This window comes from Fistularia commersonii, chromosome 28, assembly GCF_037954325.1.
Source record: "Fistularia commersonii isolate RoL2024-O1a breed Wild chromosome 28, RoL_Fcom_v1.0, whole genome shotgun sequence".
NCBI classification, from domain to species: Eukaryota; Metazoa; Chordata; class Actinopteri; order Syngnathiformes; family Fistulariidae; genus Fistularia; species Fistularia commersonii.
In genome coordinates this window covers 5816554-5834046 of record NC_141311.1, presented here as the reverse complement: position 1 = coordinate 5834046, position 17493 = coordinate 5816554, and the positions used below count along the sequence as shown (strand labels likewise).

General features: G+C 39.7%; 1 protein-coding gene across 1 annotated transcript in view; it reads right to left on the bottom strand.

Moving 5' to 3' along the window:
* Positions 1-16627, bottom strand: part of hs3st4 (heparan sulfate (glucosamine) 3-O-sulfotransferase 4) — a 79181-nt gene extending 62554 nt beyond the window's left edge. Inside the window, exon 1 of the mRNA XM_086175750.1 lies at positions 15189-16627. Within this exon, the coding sequence (XP_086031876.1) occupies positions 15189-15784 (596 nt within the window). The 5' untranslated portion in view covers positions 15785-16627. The remainder of the gene's footprint in view (positions 1-15188) is intronic.
* Between the last annotated feature and the right edge of the window lie 866 nt (positions 16628-17493).

Genomic DNA, 17493 nt, shown 5'->3' with positions numbered 1-17493 from the left:
GGAATCCATGCAGAGATGGAAAGAAAATGCAAACTCTGCATAGAAAGGTGCACAGTTGGAATCAAATCTGGGACCTTGTTGCTCTGAGTGGAAGTGGTAACCGCTACATTCAACATATGTTGAATGTGAAAAACAACTTTTTGAATTCTATGTTCATGCATGTTATCAAAATGTTATCAAAATACAATGCACCAAAGCAGTGGGTTGAAAAATATTGTTCATAGAATCTTACTTTCTTTTTGCATTGTTTTTTTTTTTTTTTCCTTTTCATAATTGCCCCAAATCAACGGGAGAGTAGGTGATTATGTGTGTTTTCGCCCCTTGATTTCTAAAGCAGTTTTGAAAAATTGTCGAACACGCAGTGGACACTGTAGTGCTGTTCAGATTCCGAGCCTTCTTTAAATAAAAGCTCACTGTACAAATAGAAATAAAATCATATAAAAGGCCTTTCCTGACTCTACGGGTTAGCACTTATCTTGAGCAGGGGGTGTAACATTTCCAGCGTCAAAGTGTGTACCTAACAGCCTCATTAGAAGTCAGAATAATTTGCCGGTGCACCTTCACAGATTTGACTGAAGGAATTGCAAGTACTGCAGAAGGAAAAATAAATATTTCCTTTTCGCTGACACATATCAGGAAGAGTATCTGACAGATGTATTGAAACTTTTCATTTTCTAAAGAATATAATGGAAAGCAGTTCCAGCATTTGATTTTGGAAATAGATGCATTAGTGGCGCTTCTCAATCCAAACCTCATGGGCCAAACTCCCACAAGCTTTTATTTTGAACAAGTTATCAGGCTCTGATTTACACCTGGGATGTCAGGTGAAGGCAACAGACTACATTCAACAACCTGGCAAATTAGAAGGCAACCAGGCTCATGAATGCAGCTGCACTCCATTCAATTCTGTTCATGATTAAGCTTACATGTTTGTTTTATTTAATTAAGGTTACATCGCTAATATTATTGGGAAGTGATGTGTATTTCTTTCTTTTTCTCAGAAAGCAGTGATATTCTCTGAGTCATACCGAGAGCTAACACAGCTAGTCCGTAAGCGTACCTCTATAAGTAAGTAGAAGTAGTATAAGTAAAGAAAATTGAACGTAAGATTGTGCTTTGTGCTAAATCCTTTGAATTGAGAATTGTGCAACGTGTGACAAATCCAATCATCTTCCAAGCTGACGGGTACTGTGTTATCACAAACGAAACATCGCCCATTTACCTGAAGAATACCAATCTGTTGAACACATGTAACACTGTAATAATGTGCGACCATAACAAAGAAAGATTTCGCACAGTGTGGCCAATGCAAATTACCTATATAATATTAAACTCAAGGTGTGAAATTCCCTGTACTGGCATTGCGCTGTTGCTAAACTAATTATCATGGCACATTAGTTTTTGCAACCCTGAAGCTTTTGCTGAGTTTACCCAATGTGTGCTGCCTACAAGTTTATGCCTCTAAGAGAGAGACGTATTTGAAAATAAATTTAAGTGACAATATTTTTTTGAGGGGAGCAGGAGAGGTTAATTGGAAACAATTTGTTAACAGACTGATATGGTTTGACATGTGGATAAAATAGAAACAAACATAGAAATTAATGATCGATGTAACACATATGTGCTTGAGAAAGTGAATACCTGGAGTTTCTCTATGACTGACACACTGACACATCGCCTTGCAACCAGAAGCAGATATGTTGACAGAGACCTTGTTTAATGAAGATCCCGATTTCATCAAGCATACTCCCGGTGTGTCGCCGATTAGAAGCCGTGTACGCAATAAACCTGGGAGCCCCATTTTGCTACAAACCTATATTCATTTAGTTCTGCAGATTTCTACATCCATCTATCTGGGCACAAAAATCCAGCATGACATGAGGGTGTAGTCTGCCCTTTTGAAAAAGGGGGTTAATCTATCTTTCTTTCATGAAGAAACCTCAATCTTACAATGACCAGCGTGTCTTATACGACGCAGAGGCTGGGGCAATAAATTGAATTAAATAAACCCATTAGTTACAGCTTCTACCTTTTCACCTCGGCCCAGATATTCTTTCATGGTAAGTTGATCCTTTATGAAGACCAGAGAACACGGCTCAGGACTGCCATGTCAGAGTGACCTTGGGTGAAACAGACAAAAGCATCTTCTTGGTCACTTCACAAGTCAATTAAGACAGCTGGTTTGCTGCAAAGTAACAACCCAGTGGACTCCGCGAATATTACTAAGCAAATATGTGGTCATTCATAAAAATTCAATTCTTACTTGGGATTCTGCCTGCTCCGGTCTTGTAGACATGAAACAAAACAGAAGTTGATTAGTGTGGGAAACCTTAGCCGCAGAGAGATTCTGGTAAAACAGGTGGAACGAATAACTAAGCATATTCAAAAATGAAAGAAAGTGAGATGACAAACCAGAGATTTAGGGAGAAAGAAGGAATTCTAAGCCAGTGGTAACCTAAATGTAGTTTGTCCAGAAAAACTAATGCAATACAAAACCCTTTGATTGCGCTCTGTTCTATGTCCAGACTGCAAACTTGAACACACTACCTATAGAAATAATGCATGATAATTTTAATTATTTGGCTGCAGTTTCATTTTATCATTTGTCATCATTTTATTTATTATCTTATAAAATGTCGCACAGATGATCCTTTGAAAGAAAGGAGTCCAGGAGTTCTTTGATTGTTTCATGGATGGGCTTTGGCTGTCACCACAGAATGAGGCTATTTAGAAGTGCAATAAAACCCACTTGGCTCTTGTTGTTCGGCAAGACCTTGAAAAAGGGTTTCAGGATTGGAGGAGAGCTCTCATTTCTGTTTTAGTGGGACACCCACATTCTGCACACTGCTATTACATTTAAAATTGCATACAATGCACCAATTTAACGTTTAGCAGTCAGAGGTGCGTTACTGTGGTAACATGTGGCAACCTCTCATAAGCATTCACACACTTAATTGTGCAACTCGTGGGCAAAAAAAAAGAGGTAAAAAATTAAAACTGTAATAGTTTGAAAGACATACAATATTGGCTTTGCTTGTATGATCTAAATGGCCTGGAAAATAAAGGTCTGGTGACGGCTCTCAATGTTTAAAAGCTTCAAGAAGTAAACAGAGAAATTAAATCCCGAAATCAGACGAATAATTGAAAGCATTGCTGGTTTTGAATTGCGTGGCTGTAAGCACCAAGCAAGATCAGCTTACGGAAATATGAAAAAAAAACACCTTTAAAACTGTATGATGAGATTTAGTTCAAATATTTGTCCAGTAATTTCATTCACTCAAATTGACAAAAAAAATGTCTGTGCACCCTGTAGTCTCTCGGTGAAATAAATGAGTAGATGAATTTAAGAACATTCTGAAGCACAGTTCAAGTTCAATCTATTTGTAAGTGATTGCATTTTGAATTACTGATGTGAGAGATTTACCAAAACCCATAGGAAACAGGGAGCGCATCGACACATATGTCAGTTCTTCGATGCCAATGGTCCACATTATTTAGGAAAAAAACAACCACTCTCAGATGCAGGAATAAGTATAATCCCTTAAAGCCTTTGTATTTCATTTTCTTAAACCAAGTCTCAAAGGAGCAAATTTCTCATTTGTGGGAATAGACTTTAAACACGCAAAACACAAACACGGTCCAACATCTGCAATGATTTCCACCACATATAGTAGATATCAAATCGGGATTTATCTGATGTCTACATCCCAGTCCATACCACTTCTTAGTACAAGAGTATTTGAGTGACGAGTTGTGACCAGTTTACACATCTAACTCACAGCACATGTATTGCTTTACAGGGAGCTAAAATTATTCCAACAGAATACCCTGTGGTGATATGAGGAAAAGAAAGCGCATGAATAAGTAAACAACATAACATGATGAGAAACTTCAAAGGCCATGGGACAATCGCAAGATCCTGGAAGCCAATGAATCTGTTTGTCTTTGTGTGTGACAGTGACTCAGGGGTGTAAACAGTGGAATTAGCGCACAACTCCGGAGTCTCAGCACATCACACACTCACGATTTAATTAAGTCTGTCAGGTTGTTGCCAAACAGTGTTGCGTTATAAAGAGTACACGGTGCGTTTTGTCATGACAACAACCTGTAAACAGTCCTATCTTTCGATGTTTGTAAAATCTTTATGTAAAGTTAACTGGTATCAGGAGAGAAAAGAAAATATTTCTACTCATCCTGCTGTCCCTGAGCAGGGCACACTTCCGAAGTACCAATCACTTCATGGATGTGCATGCGATTCTTTTTTTCTTTCCAACAGTCCCTCGCTCTCTTCGTTTCGTGACCGTTCCTGTCAAGGTTTTCCCTTTGACTGCACATATCCACCGGCTTGCATCATGAGACCATATCCCTCCAAGCCAATAAGGCACACAAGCGGTGCAAGTGCTCGAGGAGGTGTACAGCGAAAATTGGAATCTTGACAAGTATGATTGGCATGCGCATTTGTCCCAAGGTAGTCTTATTTGCACGGATTTAATGACGTCTCCAGCATCCCGCTGAACGGAATTATTGTTCCTCAAGTACAGAAAGACATTATAGCAATTTTGCTGAACACATATAATCTTTTGGGGAGAGAATAAAAACTTGGAGCATGAAATTACATTAGCTTATGCTTTTAGGTCCTGAATAAATTATTTAACAGATTAAGTGATGTCTTTTCATTTGCCCATGTCCTGGAAGAAATACACAAGTCCGTGTCTTGTCCTCTGTCTCTGCGACAACAGAGTCGGAAGGTGCTCTGAATTGTATCCGGCTCTTTTGATTGACACAAAAATAAAGTGGGTATGAGCCTTGATGGTGAAGCCTAACCCAGGGCTACTTCATGCTAATAGGCAGGGGGAAAGATGGTGAATTAAATTCTAACCAGTAAAGTAAGTAAAATAGACTTTCACTTGAATGCATCAGAGCGTAACTACAATGGAAAAAAAGGAGATAAATGTCTGTGAGAGAGAGGATAAATTCACATCCATTCTGACCGGGACCAAAGTCAGAATGAAATTAGCTCTACCCATTAACTGTTCAAGCGATATATACTGATTTTTTTCCATAGGCGAAGGGAAAGGAATAGTACTCCATTTCACTAGAATGAGATCAAACCTATTCGTAATCATATGGAATAAAATAAGGAGGCTTTCATCAGCTGAAACAAAACCTGAGTGAAGGGGAAAACTTCTGGAAGGAGAACTCAGAGCCAGTTTTGAAGAAAATAAGAAATGCCATTATTGTCGCATATAGTTATACATTGAGCACAACATCAGCAAAATTCGACCCATCCATTTAACCCATCATGGATGCACCATGAGCAGAAGGCACCTAAGGAACAGCAGGAACCCCTAGGAGCAGTTAGGGGTTCAGTGTCTTGCTCGACAGCACTTTGGGAGGCTAGGCGGAACTAGGAAGCAAACCAGGAATGTTCGGTTCCATGGACGAGCGCTCTAACCCTGCGACACGCCGCCCCACGTCGTTTGCGTACGATGCGCTCTTCTATGATATCCTTTCAGCACATAACAGGGAAACCGTGGAATGGGATTGCGATGGCTGTTCTAATTAGCCGTGTCGAAAATGTAGCCTCCAATTGTTCTTGTTGAAATTGCAATCTTTCTTACAAAAAGAGTGGTTTGAACAATCTAAAAGTTGTGCAAAATGTTAGAGGTGCCACCAGCAAAACAAAACACAAACAAACCAAAAAAAAAGCATCAGCACAACAGAAGTTGTTCATTCAATAAAAATGTTGATCTTCCTGTGGTACTAAAATGTCAGGACATTAACAAAGTCATTTGCAGGAGTCACATGGGGTCACTGGCTGTTTGGACCAAAATATTATGGCAATTCCTTTTACTGTCGATGTGAGATTTCAGCCTGGATCAAAGTGGACACCCATCTGACCAGCAGAGAGACACAAGAACATGAGCCAGGCAGCAATTACAAGCAGAGCCTGTGCACTGCCAGTATCTGCTTTGGCTGTTAAAATGTAGTGATAAAATAAAATTGATGAAATAAGGGCATACAATTTTGCCTTAATTGCAAAGTGCAGCAAAGGGAAACGACAATCCACATGGATATTATTAACATCCCACTGTTTTTAAAAATTAAAACACGCAGGATGATTTTTGGTCTATGAATGATCACACAGAATGCATAAATAGTATGAATACATACAATCTGGCATGCCGTACAAGAGGAAAAGGCTTGAGAGCCAAGCATTTTCACTGCAGTATATAATAAGCAATTTTCATCTTCTATGGTTGCATCTAAAGAGATACTCAGAGAGGAAATAAACATGCCGTCTCCTCTGATACCAAGAACCTCATGGCTCCGTGACATTTGGGAGTTTAATCATGTGGAAAGAGGGTGGGCCTTAAGAAAGACCTAACTGAAGAATTGCACCCTTGACAGCACGGGGGTACAACGCTAATTAAAAACTTTAATTCCACAACTGCAACGCTGGCATCAGAGCACTCAGAGGTGCGTCCTTGTGAGTCTTGGCGTAGTCTTATCAGGCAGAGGCAGATTCAGAGAGCCACTGCAGCAGCACACAGGCCCAGCTTGAAGGGATGGCATCCTGCCTACTTGGGGAGCTGGCCCACCTTGCCCTCGCCCATCTCCCTGCTGAGTGGAGTCACAGGCTCTCAATCAGGTGGCAGGAGTTTGGGGCTAAGCTGTACCAGGAGCAGCTCAGACAGGAAGAGGAGGGCTAAACAACGGATGAATGCTTGGTATAGAGTTTGTCCTCCTGAGCTAGACGGTGAATCCCTCACTACTTTACACCCTTCTTGTCACCTGGTCTTGTCGAACGGCTGACGATTGCAAGTACACTAAAGCCTGTACTGCAGTACATTCTGTCCCTTCAAAGTTTGACACCAACTCTGTGAAAAGACTCTAATTTTGAAGAAAAAAAGCAGAATTTTCTCAATACAGAACGGAGAAAGGATCCGTTTTCTTTCATGAGGCGAAGAGAAGACTGAATGTGCTCTATTATGTGACCTTGGCCGAGGTAAAATTATAATTTTTACGTGTCACATCTATTGATTGGGAGACTCTACAATACAACACACACAAAGGAAGACCTCCTTGAAAATGGCAAGGCTTACTCTGTGACATTCTTTTTAAAAACCCAATGTCTTGAGAAGCGTCAGGAAAAAATGAAAAAGCAAGAAACAATGGTTAATGCAGGGGTATGCTGGACTGAAAATCTCCTCTGGGACTAATCATCATAGACCTGGTCGCTATCGATGACTCATTTCTCAGCACGAAGCCTAGGAACTCAGTGAGTAGGAACACTGCTCCCAGAGATTTATGGGCACATCCCCAAAGCCTTTATTGCACAGAGGGTTAAAATGTCATTTTAATAACGTGGCAAAATTAGAGCTTGGGAACCTCAGTAAAACTTTTGCTTTGCCTCACCGCTCCTTGATTTATCTGACTTATAAATGGCATAGCAATGAGGCACAAAATACAGGAAGAAATTAATCTCATAGGCATAAGCTCAAAATATTTGATTGTTCGTGATATCAATAGTGTCTATATGTTTTTTGATTTATTGAAAAAAATCAAATAAGAGGATATCTATATAGGCCTTGTGATTGACTAGCAACCAGTCCAGGGTGTACCTCGCCTCTTGCCCAATGGCAGCTAGGAGAGGCTCCAGAATCCCCTGCGACCCTGAGTAGATAAGTAAATATATGTGTGTGTGTGTGTGTGTGTGTGTGTGTGTGTGTGTGTGTGTGTGTATATATATATATATATATATATATATATATATATGTATATATACATACATACATACAGTACATACATAATCCAGTTTAGAAAATAATTAAAATTTAGAGTGTACGTTTATAATAAGAATAGTCTTGTGATTTTACAGATGCATATCATTTTTGTTTACCTGGATTTAAACTTACTCACTGTAAACTGAGAAGTCCAAAATAGGTGATAAGTGATCATATAGTGATGTTAAAGGATGGGCCCCTGGAAGCAGTTATATTAAGTCGTAAGTGAGGAAGTTTGGCTCTAAATATGGCTTTGGGAAACTATGTTTGATGCCAGTTGCACACAGCAAGTCAATATTGTTTCATTGTTGGACTCTGAAAATTCGTTTTTTGCAGCCTTTTTTAGGGCATCCTCTGACCAAAACAAGACTGATTATTTGAAGTGGAGTGGTTTTTCTCTACTACAGTTATTAGTGACAATAAACATGTACATCAGATGTGCAAGAATCATTACGCTGAGTTTGTTGATATTTACCTGAAAATAATATTTTACTGTTGGGTCGATGGCTGCTGGTATACATGTTTGTATATACATATATACCAACATATTTGAATATACCAATATATACATATATATATACACACTTACATAAATCTATATATACAAACATACATATATACACTCACATACTGCATATATGTATTTCTATATATGTGTATACACATCAGTGACGTGCGTTGTGGTTCATGCCTGGTGAGGCACTGACGTCATCAGTCAGATTTACAAACATATGAACCCTACGGAGTAGCTTATTCACCATTTTACTGGCAGCAGTTAATGTGCTTTGTTTTGAATATCATATCAGCATTCTTTACATATACGAACTGTAGCATTGAAAAAGCACATTAAAAAAACCTTTTTATCCCTTACCTTTACTTATAAATGAAGTCCATGCGCCGCTGAGCGGTTTTCCTTTACCTTAGCATTGTGGATGCTGATGTTGAGTCTTTGCTGTTCATTCAAAGACAAATCTATCCTGGACATCCTGAATGTTTTAGCGCGATTTGACTTTGAATGTGAGTGGCCGACCGCTCATGTTTGATTAGACTTCTTTGCAGATTCTTCAGGTCAGAATATCCCATTTGACTCCAGACATTGTCAGAAGTTGAGAAAAGAATGCAGGAAAACCAGAAAAGGCGCTCTCTTCCTGGACATCCACACAGCCAGCCTTTTGGAGTCTACCACTCTGTTTGAAAAGACCGAGTCTTCCGTCTCCTAGTCCGAAGTAAATCCGTTAGCGCCGGCGTCGGTCTTCCCTTAGTTATTATCTCCTGCTTCCACTGAAAGTCCAGTTTAGAAAATTCTTTCAGTTTAGCTATGTAATCCTCCATTTTGAAAATAAAGCCAAGCATGAGGAGAAAATGACTGGATGGCTGCACTTGACTTGCTAACTGTTTACAGTAGCTTGCTATTGCAATTCTATTATTCTTTATCCGAGTAGTAAAAAGGCTCCCTGGGATCAGTGGTGCCCCCTACCGTGAGGCCCCGTCACTGCGTGCCTCACTTAGTGTGTCTTCGCTGACGCTTTACGATCGCTCGGCCCGAGAAACACGTTACAGTTGTTAACGAAAAAATTACACACATCGGCTAAAGTATGGAAATTTAGTTCATATATTAGTGCTTAAAGTGTTTGAAAAATTTAATAGTGACATCCACAGAGACAGCAATACGGTCTCAGACGTATAGCATGGCAGCGCAGTTGTTGTGCAATCCATAGCGGACTCCTCCGCTGGCTGCCGTGTCACCGCACGGCTCTTCTTCATATTTAAACACTTTTTTTTTTCTTCGATTTTGAAAAAAAATGACTAAAAATTGTGAAGTTAGGTGGAAATAACTTTATAGTACAAATCACTGAAGAGATAGAACCGTTCAATTTATATTTTCATTTTACATTTTTTTCTTTCCATGATCCCAGGTGAGGCCCGGCCTCACCTGCCTCTACTGACTGCACGTCACTGATACACATATATATATATATATATATACATACACACACACACACACACAAACACACACACCAGAACATACACACACACACACACACACACTTACACAGACATTTTTTTCGTTTCCTCTTTTTTTTTTTGTGCTTTAAATGAATGCACATGAAACTTATCATGGCTGTATAGAGTGCCACTTCCTCGAATGACAGATGTTCATTCATGTTTCAACATAGGACTTGATCGAATTAAACCTTTACATCTTTACATGACACATTTCTCAACATAATGGCTCAAGAACAGGCACTGTTACTGTTGAGAAAGCCATTCTTACTCACGAAAAGGCAGATATAACTACTCCTGCCTTGCTGACAGCCCACTTCACACATCAATGTAGAGAAGAATTCCATTGATGTCCCGGAGATGAGAAAACTCATACCTGCTGCTGTATTATTTGCCACGGTCACACTTGCTTTTCAACTGGAATTAATATTAGAAGGACAATCTGCTACAAAATTTTGTCTATGTGTGTTTTTGAATTTGTAAAGAGAGACATGTTTTCAACTCCATTTATTGGCTCACTGGGCTGTTATCCAGGTTTACACACAAACTAAAAGGTACATTTTTTAAAATAACCTTGGGGCATAGCCGACACCCACCATAGAGTCAGATCCAGATCATGAGACATAACAAGGACTTTTTTATATATTGTATCACTCTGACATTTGCATCAAGACAAAAGTATCCTAATTACTACATTCAGTAATATATCAAGGTATAGTCTATTAAAGATTATGGGTTATTTGTTTGCCTTATAAGAAATTGTCTGTCAAGTTGAAAGAAGGAGCAGACACCGGGGTTATCAGCTGTCCAATTAAATTTCAAGACACTTTTTAATTGAAATTATTTTTCATTATTTTATTTTTTTTCAACTAATGTTAAATGATTTTCATTTTAACATTTGCTTGAAAGTATTTTTCATTTATTCATTTTATATTCACAGTGCAGTCTAAAATCAAAAGACTCCTCTGCAATTATGATGCCATGCTGTTTTTTTTTTTTTGTCCTATGATTATTTCACTCTGCCTTTTTTTTCACCCACAAATCATTATGTCAAGATCTCCCCCCTAACCCTAAAATGACCACAATTTGTTTGCCATTTAATTCAAACCCTAAAACACACAAACTGTCAGGGACACTAATGAGCTCTCATTAGGACCATTATGTATTTAGTGCAAACACCCACTCAGAGTGCTCACATAGGGCAGGGGAAAATATATCCCGTAGACATTAGAATATAATATATTGTACCTTCTAACAATTTAAAGCATAGTTTATGATACACAGCATGTGTGTATCCAAACTTGCACTGTTAAACTATCAGGTGGATTCAATACCACCTACATGGGATTTTGTCAGTTATGATGCCCGCAATTTAAAAGTGTCAGGTCGTGTTAAGTCATCCGACTACAACCTGAGACAAGGGTACACTTGCGATCGGGTTATGGGATGCTCAGGAGGTCTAAGGCATGAAATTCTTGTGGTGGATGCTCATCGTCTTTACTCAGAAAGAGAGGCAGCATTACAAGTGCCAACTGGCTGATGAAAGTCCTCTGTGTGCAGTAATGATAGCACTGCATTACTAATTGCTTGTTCAAGTGAGCCCAAACACACACTGGTGTACCTGTCTGGGAGAACTGAAAGCATAAAAAGTAGCACCAATCACTAATCTGGGTGAGTAGTGAAGACTCAACTGCCCAAACTAAACTTGGACCCCTCATGTTCACTTTAGTTGTGCTTGGTCATTTTTAAGGGATTTAAATGGATATACTTTTGAATGGGAAATATGTTGGGAATTCCTTATCTGAGCTGTGATCTGTATTCGGACCAGAGGTTATCGAGGTAAGACATGCTGATTTTTAAAACTTCAACAAAAACCACGACGAGCTCTGATCGAAGCGGAAAAATCTATTTCAATCGAAGACCTTGTATATGCTTTTCCAAACTTTCAAAGTATATTCTGCTAAGTATTTCTTCTCCTGCTAGGTGTTTATTCTTAAAAGTTTGACTGACTTTTTGAAGTTCGATAGTGGAATAACAAAGTCTAAAATTCATCCAGCTGCACATCATCTGCCAGAATCAGCTCACGTCAGCAACAATTCTTTGCAGTATATTTCATGTGCATGTTACCTCCAAACTATATCTTAATTAAAATAAATACATACATAACCATTCAAACATCCATTGGGTCCCCAAGCAGTTTTCTAAAGCTTGAAAGAGCCCTGAAATAAAGGTGCCATATTTTGGAGGGAATTTCTTTGAAATACATAATATCTTATTGCATTCATTCAATTTCATTAATCCCATTACGGTGATATTTCTGATTAGTTATTGGACATTAAGAGACAACAATACAAGCTGGAAAACTGGCACTGCTCATTTTGAGATAAAGTTGATTTCCATCTGAATAAATACAATTCTCATTGTACTAACACAGGAATATTAAATTTCCTTGGTTCAATCACCATCTCTAGGAAATGAATAGCTAATTAATAGAAGCATGGATATAGAGGCTTTGCCAGATCAGGTAGTAATCTGCCATGGCCTGGCTCCAGTTCACCTCCCACACAGTGACTACGAAGTCAGGAGTAGCTTGCCGCCCACAGTGTGGACATTAAACATCCAAAAAATACTCTATGCTGCCTTTGACCAGTTAGTAAAATGACGGTATCCATACAGGAGCTCTTTTATGATATTCCTTTAAAAGCTTCAAAGGTGCCAGTAAAAATAATTTACTGCACAACCTTTTTGGTGGTAAGAGGTGAAGTTTTAATAAGTACAAGCTGTAAATATTTAAGAAGGAACTGGATGCACATTTTCTTGCGCTCACACAGTGTTTCACAAAGTTCGCATTATGACAATAAAACCTGTTAAATGTTCCCTATTCAGATGGCATAAAAACTGCCCGGGCTCCAGAAGAACACAAGTACATTCACACTTATTTTCTTTTTCACACTTAAAGACTTTTTAATACACAGTATAAGACTGTTTGAACCCCACCCGCCCACGCCCACAGAAGGACAATATCTTAAAAGCAAAAGCTAACTTTTTACCACTAATAAGAATCTAGTTATATGTTGAGTAATATATCATCACATAGAGCTTTACTGCTTTTATTTTTGACAGTATCTGAGAACATAGATTGTGCCTTTGGATAAGTAAGTGCATCTATCATACCATTCAAAAGGAGCAGGTGTCGATAAAACAGGTCTACATTTATTTTATGAGGTTGCTGGTCTAATTTCTACCACACCAGTGTCAAATGGTTGTAATCATCTGTAACTGATCATAATTACACTTCCATTAAGTACATATGAACCAGAGGATCAGAGACAGAGGGGAATGTACGCAGCCCATTGCATCATTTAAAAAATAATAAATGTGTTTGTTTTTCAGCTCGTACTGGCCATAAAAACAAACCACAAATTTGCCTCTGTGTATCTCCCATTATGGAATAATACCCACATAGCCTTACTTTGTTGCTCTGAACCACCCTGAGGTTAATATCATGCACAGGAAACATGTAAAGCTTTGGCTCCTTCAGAGATTTGTTTACTTCAGGGTTCTCTAAAACAAAAAAACAAGCACACTTATTATGTGCATAAGCATGTCATCTTCCTGTCTAATGAGCCTTTCACAGCACAGCCAAATGAAACATCTTGCATTAACAAAAAAAAACAAAAAAACTAAATGAACACCAAGAGCTCCCATGTCTGTCAGCAAGAAGAAAGCAGATGTTCCACAATCCAAACACCAGTCAAACAGACCTGGTTCAGCGGAGACGCAGAAGGGACTTTGAGTCTGTGTCATTCTCATCAGCTCATTGACTCCATTAGACGATCTTGAATTCCCATGGTTCCAACATCATTATGTTAGAACAACATCTGAGCCACAACCAACTGACCATGAACCCCCAAATTGATTTTCCCCACTTGATGATAAACAGGTTCTTCTCAGCCTAATAAACCTGGACTTGGAGCGAATGTCACCATCACACAGAAGAAAACGGGCGTAAATGATTGAAAGTCATCTAGTGAAAATAAATGATAAAAAGTTACTTCAGGATGTTATCACCGTCAGCATTGCTAATTCTGTTTCTTTATACATGACAAGCTTTCAAACACCTGTGATCAAGATGGAGTACGTGATCTGGAATTAATGAATTGAGTGTCTCCAGTGTCAAGCAAGCATTATATCGAAAACGAACACGCTGAGTGTAATACTTTTAGATGCTTAGAGGATACCTCTGGGCAGTGAAATATGTATCACATACATACGTAAATACACTTCTGAGAAAAAAAATCAATTCAAAGCCTGGGATCGAATGTGTGCATGTGTGTGTGGGGGGGTGTGTGTGTGTGCGAAAAACAGACCTTCAATTCGAAAGAAAACCTTACAGCTGTCATTACCATGTATAAATATCAACTGCTCTGTTACTTAAAAGGTATGCAGTGTGAGTAGATGAACTGTGTATTCAATGTCCATGTGCTATCTTAAAAAAGAAGCGTTTTTGTAAATGCAATGACACTAAAAGGATATTCTATAAAATGTGAATGATTGAACCAAATGCACTAAATAATACAACTTGCAAACATAACTATGATGCAATTATTGATATGGAATCAAGCATTTTATAGCACACGCAGAATCAAAATAACTTGAAAATCTATGTTGTAAAAGATGCAAAAAATACCCTATTTCTTCTTCTCCTGTGTGTATTGACTAAGAGAGATGAACTCAGCTACTGAGTGGATCAATGCATTTCTGTCTGTATGACAGCTGGTGCAGTTTTCATCATCAATGGGAGCTTGAGCTTAAAACCACTGTGAGAGCCAGGTGAATTTTCAAACCCTTAGTGAACACGCGCCTCAGGAAGAAATAAAAAGGAAAAAAAAAGATTAAAACTGTATTGAATAAATAACTGAAATAAATACAAAAAAATAAAAACATTCATCTATGTGGTTATCTTGCTGAATATTTAAATCTATTAATTATCTGCTTAATTATTTCAAAATGGGGGCAATACATGGCAAAGCAGAGTCCTAAATGATTTTTATTGAATATTTTCTTTTGATATGTACCACCTCAGTGCTTGTATCGAAAACAACCCGATTACCAATGGCAATATTAACATAATGATTAATTGTGTTATGAAATTAGTGATGAAGTTTTTTTTGTTTTTTTTTCACTCAACAACCACGCCGTGTGTGAGAGTCACCTCCACCCGATACTGGAGACGACGCGGAGCGCATATGAGCAGAAAAGTTTACATCTCTATGGAAGAGTTTCACACTGACCACGGACTCCTGGAAGCGACTGAAAGGCAAAGCTCTCTCAGACTCCTCCTCCCGAGGAGCGATCTAGCAGACACACCAGAACCGTGGGTTGGCGTGGACTCACCTGTACCACTCCAGCCCCTTCTCGTAGTTCCTGTCAAAGAAATGCGGCTCATTGCCGACCGCCCTGACGTCCGGGTGCACCCTGAGAGCCTCCAGCAGGGCTCTGGTCCCGCCTTTCTTCACCCCGATGATGATGGCTTGCGGAAGTTTCTTCTCTCCGTAATCCGAGGTGCAGTTCACCCGGAGGTCGCTGTCCGTGGTGCTGAAGTCCTGGTGCTCCCGCTCCAGCGCGGTGGTGCGATACGCGGCCGCCGACTTGGTCGGAGCCGCCTGGGTCTTAATCCACTCCACCGTCCTTTGTTCAGCCTCAGCATGATCCTTCACGGTGCTGATCGCGGTGGTCCCTTCGACCTCCGTGTATTCTGTAAAGCCCTGCGGAGACGAGTAAAGTTTCTCCCTCAGTGTCACAAAAGTTGCCTCCTCCGTCGCCAGCCTCCCCTGGTACGCGTAGTTCTCCTGCAGCGGGAACTGCAGCGAGTTGTAGCAGCTCATCAAGCTGTAGAACAAGTAGGTGACAGAGAGGAAGAGGGTGAACATGAATAAGATCTTCCGGGGCACTTTAGAGGTGAAACCCGAAGTGCTGGACCAAAATGCCATCTCTGACAGCAGTGATCCTCTCAAAGAAGTGGCCAGACATGTTTCCGCCCGGAGTCTTGCATGGACAAAATCAACAGCAATGATCAGTCCCTCTAAGCGCCGCTCCAGCTATAAAAGCGTGAAGCAGGACCAAACCAACCCGATCCAAGCGAATCGCATATTTATAAGGATATCAGGGGATACAGATCGTTAAAATTCCGCGTCCCTTTCCTTGAATATCGATTTTTTTATTCCGAGGGCTGACAGACAATGTCACAATTTATTGGACTGAACTTGCAGATTTGAGAAGCCGGAGGTCTGGCGTCCTTCCAAATGAGCAGCCTGGCTTGAACTGGACTGAGTATGACGGACGGAAACCTGACATCTTATAATGAGGAGGGAGAGGAGAAGAGGAGCGGCGCGTTTTAAAGTGGGCTTCTTCTCTTCAGCCCGCTCAGTTCCAAGTGCGATGCAAGAGTCGCATCCGTCCGGGCGAGGGCTGGGAAAAAAAAATACAATCAAAATGAAAAAAAAACCTCCAAAAGGATCAGAGCTTTCAACAAAAAAAATAAAAATAAAAAAATAAATTAAAAAAAATCCTCGTTCTTCCGGTATTTACTCCGGTATATTCACTCCTCCCTTTGAGATCCGGAGCTGTGATCCTTGCGATGTGCGCATAGAAGTAAGCGCGGCACAACTAATGTGTACACCCACTTCCCCCCCTCAATCCGTCCACAAGCAGAGTGATAAAAGCCGGATTTCATATACGGAGAGAAGTTGTGTGGAAACGCCACTTTCCTGTCCACAACAGCTGTGAATAACCGTGCAGGGAAATGTGTCGCCTCTTAACCCCCCCCTCCTCTCCTCCCCATCCACAACGATGCAAAGTTCATAGTAACATCCAAACACAGGAAGATTATTTTGATAAAAGATAATTCCTCACAAAGCTCATGTCTGCACCCTGCTGGATTCCTGCGGAGCATTGCATAAGAACACTTACAAATAATATGAGGGGGAGAAAAAAAAAAAAAAATTAAAAGTTGGTCTTGACAAATACAAGCGGATGCTGTATGAATCAAATAAGAAGATGAAGAGCAGTGTGCGTTTTTAAATTAAAACCATGAGTCATGTGGGTGGCAGCTCACCTCTGCACATTTATAAATGCATGAGTGCGCATGCAGAAGACAATCCTCCACTGTGCATTATGCTGACGGGGATGCTGTTTAGGCGTATTATACACTGAATTTATTACATATGGAGTGTGTACTGTAATTGCTGATGAGAATATGCACCAGACCTTAAAATGTAGTCTCACTTTGTCGCTGCAAAAATGAGGATGTAAAAATTGCATGCAGCTGACATGTCTGCCGGGATTAGAGACTCTCATTCATTACAACACCTCCAATATGCTGCCATCAGCATCACAAATTATGTGCCCGCCACGCTTCACCCAAGAGCCAGTAATTGTTGGTTTGATGTTTATGTGCTTCAACTGTGTAGAATATTCATCATGTATTTTGTGCATCAACATTTGTCTCCATTCACTGTCGTTTTTTTGGTGGGATTGTCATCATGATCAAATAATACTGTTTTTTTTTTTCTTTTTTGTATTTCCCTGATGGTCAATGAAAGTCCTTTTTTTATCTGAGTCAGTAGATCGACAAATGAGCTTTGAAATCGATCGCTATCAGAAGTAATGGTATGTTTCTACATTGATGTCCATTGACAAC